Genomic DNA, 8,934 nt, shown 5'->3' with positions numbered 1-8,934 from the left:
AACAGTTCAAGTCTCATGTCAATAATCACAACATACACTAAGAAAAAAATGTCAACTGTGACATTTGTCAGATCTACTGCGATAGAAACGGTTTGAGCTCTTGAATTGAAAGTGCATCGCTTAGTTGCGACGCTGGTCAACTGTCTTCAGTAGGTGGTCATCCCTCTGTCTTGGTGGTGGTAAGGAGGGGGCGGGGGGGGGCGTCTGGGAGGGTGCGCAGAGAAAATGGAGAAGAGATGCCAAATTGGGGTTCCTGCTTCCCTGGCTTCCTCGGTTCGTTTCCAGTTCTTCTCTCTCTCGATAATTCGAGGCGTCTGATTGCTTCTACCGTGGCTCGCCCTTTATTTCTCTCTCTCTCTCTTTCTCTCTCTCTCTCGTCCGGCAACACCCCACAGGAGACGTGACTGTATGTGGTCTCCCCGCGGCCGTCTGAGCTGTTTGCAGGCAGATCCAGCGCGTATTTCCCCCACTCCTACTTGCGTGTATAGCGGACCGGCCCCGACCATACTACCTCACTGATGCCTCTCCGCCTATCAACCGAAGGCTGGCTCTCTCTCTCACTCTCTCTCCCTCTCGCACACACACTCACACACATGCTTCTGAAGGTAAATTCAACAAATGTTTCATCCCTTATCTTATTTTGTAAAATAAACTTACAGATACCAAGTTCTGCACATATTTTGGGGAACCTTTAGAATGAATAGCAAAGTACATGTGTGAATAGTCTACCATCTGCTGGTCAATGAGAGGAACATATGTGGAATGTTGCTTATAACACAGTAATAGCCTAGACGTGTAAGTGATTTTGAAGTGCAGATGCCTGTACTGAAATGTAGGCGTGTAATGTAGGAGTGTAATTAAATAGACACACGCCATTCCCAGATAAATATCTTGCCCAAGGTGTGGTATTATCCCACTGACTGCTTAAAAGGCTGACGGGCAGTATGTAATTTATTGAGTAGATATGGCTATTGTAGACCTCTATGTTTTTTTATACATGGTTCATTATAACTAGAATCAGGCCTATAATGTGTGCCTATAGTTGTAATGCTACTGGCCTGCGACATTAAAGGTATAGCCTATGTGCTATTATGGAAGCCTAGTTGTAAATGTTTTTACCTCAATTCCGTTTGCGGTAGGGTCGAGTGTTGACTGTATGGGAATCATACTCTATCATATAATATCAATACAAAAGTGTGCTTCATGTAACCAGACAGTCCTTGGTTTTAGGCTAACAAACTTTGGTAAAATTGTATGATTTTCATGGACATGTGTGCCCCTTTTTGTCCAATGAGGTCATTTCTGGAAAATATTTGCGAGTATTTTAGGGACCCCTTTTGGCTCAAAAGCACCCCCAGTGGCAAAACCTTCCATCATGTAACTTTAAGAATAACATTCGCAATGCTCGTATGTGGCCGTCACATCCTGGCATATTTCTGTTTTATTGTATTGTGTCTTATGAGCAACATCATGGCCATGTTCCCATGCCTGTAATAATGATATAAAAGAAGCTCTTTGTTTGTGCGTAGTCTTGTCTGCTATGCGGAAAGAGGCTCTCGAGCGCTCTTGATTCCAACCAGCTGTTTCCCGCCTCGAGACACAGAGATCAGCTGCAAATACACACACGTAGTAGGCGGAGGCGCCACACACACGCAGGGAATCCCATCAGCTGAGCTGGAAAGAGCGCTACCACAACCTCGAACAACAAGCTACTGCAGGATATTTATTTAGCTATGTGCAATTGAGCAGAGTATAGTAACAAGAACTGGACAGGCTACATTGTTGGTTAGCAACGAAAGTGAAAACATTACAAAAGACGGACTTGGGGGGGCGAGCTTGAAAGCATGGAGTATTTCATGATGCCAACCGAGAAGATTCAGTCCTTACAACAGTTCAAGAAAACGGAGAAGGATGTTATTGGGGGTCTTTGTAGGTGTGTAATGATTATCTCATCATATGGATGTGTGTTCAGGTTGTAAATGCGTGTTGTTATTAGCTTAGCTAGCATACATATGTACAATAATATTGGCAGCATGCTGTTTATGATTTCATGTTAGCTATACGTGCGATACCCCAAGGGCGGGACGGAAACAATCGTATGTATTTTCGACCAACCCATTGTAACATTGTATATATCCGCCATGACCTCATCCTATTCAGCAACCACTGATATCGAAAAGTAGCTAAATAAATGGCTACATTGAATAGATACATTTTGTATCTAGCTAGCTAACACGAACCACGTGGTTACTACCACGCTGCCCGTTGCTTGTCTAGCTCGAACGAGATGGCTAGCCAGCCAGATGTTTTTCACGACATTTTCTCGCGTACATTTCATTTAATGTTATGATAGTAAATATGGGTATTTGGTGCCATTTGCTAGCCATACTTATTTGCTGATGGCCTTCGGGTTTCGAACACCCGAGATGTTGTTGTCAATCATCTTTCTCTGGCTAGTCAGCTAGCTCGTGTGGGCAGCGCGGCCATGCTTGTGTGTCGTGTGCTAAAATTAGCTTAGCTTCAAGCTACACATCCGCTGTTGGTATTACGCTGTAATAAACATTAACTCGTGCCATTCTTTCCCATATGCGTTGACGTGTTGCGGAAATGTCTGTATGCCCCGTTCAAATCTAAGTTATATTGCTAGTTGTTTTTATTAAGTTGTAATGTTTGTTCAAACAGCCAAATTGCTAGCTAGAGGGAGAAAGCATTGTTCTCCGTGCAGCGAAGGGGGTGGTCTGGTGTCAAATTTCACCAGATGGCTACTAGCTAGCTACCAGTAGTTAGTGTTGCACGCAACGCTGTCTAATAATGTTTTTGCCTGTACATTTAATCAATGTGATACACATGGATGGAATAATAATGGTTATCTACAATGTTTCGTTTAGGGTAGTAAGTTGTATGGTCCTTTAGTTTAGACAGTGCACTTAACTGCGTGTGTGTGTGATACGCACTAGCCTACTTTCGGAGTGTGTAGTGAAACCACAGGTAAACATTCGTGGTTGAATTTATGAATGGAGCATTACATACATGATTGAAGTAGCTATAAATGCCATGTCTACGGCCTGATTTTCCATAGTAATGTCTAAGGGCGTGGATAGGAGATACTTATTTCATATTATTTTACTCCAATGATCTTGACCCTGTTGAAGGAGCGGTCTACCTGGTTTTGATTTAGGTGGCGGAATGTCTGGACTATTGACTTCTAAGTTGCAGATCTGGTTGTTCAACTTCCTTTTAAGTAGTGCACCGATGGTATCTGGGGGATATGGTTTACAGATTAGTCTGCTTGAGTACATGTGACATCTCGCTTGCCCCTTATTAGTAGGCCAAAGAGCATGGAGTTCATGGAAACTAGGTGACCTCCAAGTAGACAAGCTGTAGTAAAAAAATAAAATGTATATTAATTCAGTGTGGAGGGCACTAGAAGGCAGGATCGGAACTGTGTTGTTTTTTTACGCGTGTGCTAGTAAATTTCTAACGATCTTCGATTGGTATTGAAGAAAAAAGAGAGTCTTGAAGGTTGTTAGCCTACGATTTGAGTTTGTTTGCAAAACTATTTTTAAAAAAAATAATAAAATGCTGCAAGCCTAAGTATTGCGTAATCAGTGTCTATCTACACTGTAGCTACGTCGCACAAACCCCCTAATAAATATGTATTTGCGATACAGCAGCCTGCATGTTAATCTATAGTGTTGTCCTGCCTCTTATCCAACCCCCTATTCAAGACCACAAAATACAACAGATTAAAATGCTTTCCTCAATATGGGGGGATTAGTGGCTAAGGAAAAAGACCTCTTTTTCTGTATAATGGGCCGTTCATGTGCACTCTGAACAAGGAAACGCCAAAGTTTCTGACTTCCCCACTCTGAGAGTATCAGAATCAACCAATAGGAAGCTCTGTACGCAGATACCGTACAGTTTATCTCAGAAGTCTCTCGCATTTCTGTGATCGCGTGAACCACGCATAACTGATGTCTGTCCCTTCGCCTTCCCCCTCCAGCCTGGCCAACATCCCCCTCAGCCCGGAGACGGCCCAGGACCAGGAGCGCCGCATCCGCAGGGAGATCGCCAACAGCAACGAGCGCCGGCGCATGCAGAGCATCAATGCGGGCTTCCAGTCCCTGAAGACGCTGCTGCCCCACACGGACGGGGAGAAGCTCAGCAAGGCAGCCATCCTGCAGCAGACCTCCGACTACATCTTCGCCCTGGAGCAGGAGAAGACCCAGCTGCTACAGCAGAACAACCAGCTCAAACGCTTCATACAGGTAACGCTTATTATCTCAGTACAGGTGCTGTCCATCTCTCTCTCTCTGCATTTATATTTTATTATTAATTAAGTTATGCATACCTGGCAAAACCAGCTTACCTGGTGAAACCAGCTTAACTGGTAAGCTGGTTTTCCCAGGTACAACAGCCCAGAAATAGCCAGCATGTTTGATTCAGTTTTCAACTGAATCAAAGGACAACACATTAAATGGTTGCATGTTCCCAGTGCGGACATCCAGTGAGGTTGCTCTTGCACGGCTCTGTCCAAGTGGCGTATGGGAGTCTGGCCCCTTCCAGTACCATGACGTACAGGCCTGTTCCACAACAATGGGCATCCTGCATATTCCTATGTTTCCTCAGAGCCCATGGGACAGGACTGGGGAGGCAAACCCCACAGTGCACTATTTAGATCCCTAAATAATGCTGTTGACTGCATTTGAAACCTTTTTGACTATCATGGGGAAGGGGATTGTGTGTATGGGTTAGGGTTAGATAAGGTTAGGGTAAGATGTTACTTGTTATGGTAACTTTCATTGAGATAAGACTCTACCAATGCTTTTACATGCTGGAATACTCACTATAGTGTCTACCCTACTTTATAAATGGTTAATAAACACATATACGTACATATGAATGAAATGTATTACAACGTGTTAGCCTTAAAAATGACACCTGCCCTCTGCCCCCCTCTTGACAGGAGTTCAGCGGCTCGTCGCCCAAGAGGAGGCGCGCGGAGGAGAAGGATGAAGGGATCGGCTCCCCCGACATCCTGGAGGAGGAGAAGGGCGAGGAGCTGAGGAGAGAGATGCTGGAGCTGAGGCAGCAGCTAGAGAAGGAGCGCGCAGCGCGCATGATACTGGAGGAGCAGGTGAGGGGGGGGGTGGCGCATGATACTGGAGGAGCGGGGGGTGAGAGGAGGATGTGTGAGGAATAATTGTTTTTGCCTGAATGCTCTTGCATCTTGCAATAGATTACTGCAGTCATTTCCTTCACTTCACTGATAGGAAAAATTACTTGATGGTCATTATTAGTCATATTGCTTGCACCCATAGACTTAATCGTGTGTGTGTGTGTGTGTGTGTGTGTGTGTGTGTGTGTGTGTGTGTGTGTGTGTGTGTGTGTGTGTGTGTGTGTGTGTGTGTGTGTGTGTGTGTGTGTGTGTGTGTTCAGGTGCGTGCTCTGGATACACACCTGCAACCAGAGAGGCTGAAGGTGATCACCCAGCAGGTCCAGGAGGAGCAGGCTCACCTCCAGACCCAGACACTGCTCAGACTACAGCAGCTACACGACCAGACCGAGAGGGACAGACACACACACAGCCCACAGGTGAGACACACAGCCCACAGAGGTGACACACATACACACACACACACACAGCCCACAGGTGAGACACCCACCCCACAGAGGTGACACACACACACATACACACACACACACATGTGAGAAGCACACACATTTACTACACTTTCACACACTGCTCAGAATACAGCAACTTCACCAGCAGACTAAGAGGGAGGGAGAGACACACACACACACACACACACACACACACACACAGCCCATAGATAACAGGTAGACTTACACACCCACACAAACAGACACACTGTAATAGACTGTTAACAACTGTTTGTCCCCCAGGTTCAAGCTCCTGCCACGCCGCTGGCCCCCACCCACCACCCCACAGTTATCGTCCCCGCCCCCACGCTAACCCCTCACCCGCATCACGTCACCGTGGTAACCATGAGTCCAGCTTCCATCACCAACTCAGTGTCAACGTCCCGACAGAACCTGGATACCATTGTACAGGTGTGTGTGTGTGCGCGTGTGTGTACATGTACGTGTACGTGTTTTCTCAAGTGTGTTGAGATGCTAATGTTGGTCTCCTGCGCTCACCTAGGCCATCCAGCACATTGAGCGTACTCAGGAGAGGAGAGGCAGCGTGGAGGAGGAGCAGAGACGAGCCGTCATCGTCAGCCCCGCCCACGTCGCCATGGATACGGCGTGCTCGGACACGGCCACCGATAGCGAGGGAGAGGAGGACTGCTCGATGAACTGATCGCACACACGGATCACATGAACGCGCGCGCACACACACACACACACACACCAAACATGAATTTTAGCAGGCAGAAAGAAACATTGAAAGACTCCGGTTCCTCTAGAACCCAATCTGACTCAACCAGTGTAATGATACACACACACATATAACCAATACCCACCCACTGTAAAAGACTGATGTTAATGATTCCCTCCAGGAGACTAACTACTTTTCTAAAAAAAAAAAAGGAAAAAAAAAAAACAACAACTATGTTTTGTTTATGTATTGTCTTTGGCATTATACGTAGATCCACCCAGTAGTTAAGCTCTTTCAATCGTGTACTGTAAGAACTACAGATGAAGATGGCTCAAAATGGCTGCCTTGCAGCGGAGGGCCTTGGGACACCCGTTGTTGGGGACAAAGGCGATAGTGGGAAGTCTCAACAATGAAGGCCCCATGGCGTCTCTCCGTCCCCACCCAATTTTATATGTGCTTCAAACAATCGCAGTGAACCCATGTGTACTCCTATGTGTCTGTTACTGTAGTCAAATACAGTAGAAATGCACTGGAGAGAATTAACTCTGTAACCAGTTACATTTCAATGTACAAGACCCCCACCCCCCCCACCCCCCACCCCCATACTACAGCATGGAATGTGACTTATGAACACAGGGACAAAGGGGTGCACTTCTCTTATTTTACCCTTTTTGAACATCACCCTAAAGGTCTCTGCTCCATCTGGGCCTCGTACAGTTTGCTGGGATCCTAGTCCATTTCTGCTGTAGCCAAATGCTAAATGCGATGTTTCTGCTCACTGGTACCCAGGCTAGTGGCTACTACCCCGTGGCTCTTATCCGTCACAAATATCTGAACATGATTTTAAATATCGGAATGAAACCGCATGAATAAGCTTCTTCCACTGGCAATATTTGGGTTTACATGGCAAGCAAGTGGATGGTTTCCAGTTTTAAACGTTGGGGGGGGCGGGGGGGGGGGGCTATGGTTTGTTTTCTTTCTAAATGTCAGGGTTACTGAATGTAGAGACTGACTTTTTAATCGTCGTGTTTGAAGAGAACAGGTTTGTCCCAAAGACTTCCCAATCTCTCTTTTTTTTTTTTGAAATTGTTATTTGTTTGTTTGTTTCAGTGACTATGCACTAGAGTCTTTTGGTATTTATGCAAGTCCATCTACAGTCCATGTTTGCATGTGGGGCAGTGTTTTAGTATGGGGTGATATATATATATGTGTGTATATATGTGCACCTCACAACAAATGTGTACACAACAACAACAATACATGTACATATGTTACCATACATGCTTACAGTAAAGAAGAATGTATTGTGTTCTCTGATGGTGCTGTGGTCAACTTGGTGCTTGGCTGCCTAGCAGGGATCATACACACACATGCCCTCTGAACCCCAACATTGTATCATTTAACCCTTGACCCCTTTGTGTGAATCACCAAAACAAATTATGGGAGCAAATAGCAGAGGTACTGCGCTAAAGATCTCGAACACTGATTTTAATGTTTGACCCCCCCCCCCCCCCCCCCCCCCCCCGCCCCGTTCGGAATGAATGAACAAGACCTGGGGCTTATTTACAAAGGCACAACATTATGATAGAAATGTTGGAACTTGAAAGATGGTTTAATCAGATCTATATGTTGTATTTCTGTCTTCTGTATGTTGCCCTCTGCCTAATAAGCCCCTAGTGTAATGCACTGAACCAGTAGGATGCCCCTTGGCCCCCCCATGTTGCGTTGTCATCGTTTGGGAATGGGACTGGAATCCCTGTTGTCGTTTTTTTAATTTTTGTTTTATTTTCCCCGGGAGCAAGTTACTCCTCAATCGCTTCCTTTCTGTGTGCTGTCATGATGCTGAAACACATTCCATTTATTTGGACTTTCTGTTTTTCTTTTGTTTTCATCCCAAAATGTCCCATTATTGCCAATTGAAAGTTGATTTTCAATTTTCTTCTTCTTTTTTTTCTTTTTTTTTTTTTTCTTCAGAGTGATTTGTGCTATCATCATTTTTTTTTATTTGGTGTATTCATTTATTGTTGTGGGGATATTACTGGTGTGTCTGTCTCGAGTCATCGGTGATGACGCTTTCTCTGTTTCTGCGGTCGTGTCGGAGGGGAAACTAGCTACTCTAGTAGACTGAGAATTAACTTCAAAAATGGTTAGAATAGTGTTGACTCACTCATCATAGTGAGCAGCTTACATTTTTCATTGTCATTCTGTTATTTTTATGTTTTTTTTTTATACTCTAGATGTGTGCATCATATTTCAGCACTGCTGTGGTGTACCGGAGAGGTTAATGATATGAAGCACTTGCTGTTCTGTACTGCCTGAATCAACGATGATGAAGATTTTTACTATGTTTATGAAGCTCTTTGCTGCGACTTAAACCGAACAGCTGTGTTTTTGGTCTCCTTTATAAGCTTTTAATTTCTACTTCTCTCTTCCTCTTCCCCCCCCCCCCCTCTGTCTCTCTCTACTCCATCCTCCCATGTCCCATTTTTAATTACAAACCTTTTTATATTTCTTGCAATTTGATTTCTTTGGTCAGTCCAGGTCGATGAGAAGCTGTTATATTTTGTTAAGAAAAAAAAAAAAAACTTGGG

General features: G+C 44.8%; 1 protein-coding gene across 1 annotated transcript; it reads left to right on the top strand.

Annotated features, from left to right (window-relative positions):
• Positions 1 to 1,672: 1,672 nt before the first annotated feature.
• LOC310821612 (transcription factor AP-4-like) lies at positions 1,673 to 7,420 on the top strand. Its single transcript, XM_083693709.1, has 6 exons — positions 1,673 to 1,933; positions 4,004 to 4,268; positions 4,967 to 5,137; positions 5,440 to 5,595; positions 5,908 to 6,075; positions 6,167 to 7,420. Exons 1-6 carry the CDS (start codon positions 1,845 to 1,847, stop codon positions 6,323 to 6,325), a joined length of 1,008 nt encoding a protein of 335 aa, XP_083549835.1. The 5' UTR covers positions 1,673 to 1,844; the 3' UTR covers positions 6,326 to 7,420.
• Positions 7,421 to 8,934: the final 1,514 nt, after the last annotated feature.

The sequence above is a fragment of the Argentina silus genome (genome assembly GCF_951799395.1).
Source record: "Argentina silus genome assembly, chromosome: 22".
NCBI classification, from domain to species: Eukaryota; Metazoa; Chordata; class Actinopteri; order Argentiniformes; family Argentinidae; genus Argentina; species Argentina silus.
Note: the sequence above shows the minus strand (reverse complement) of the source record. Positions and strands in the feature narration are given on the sequence as shown.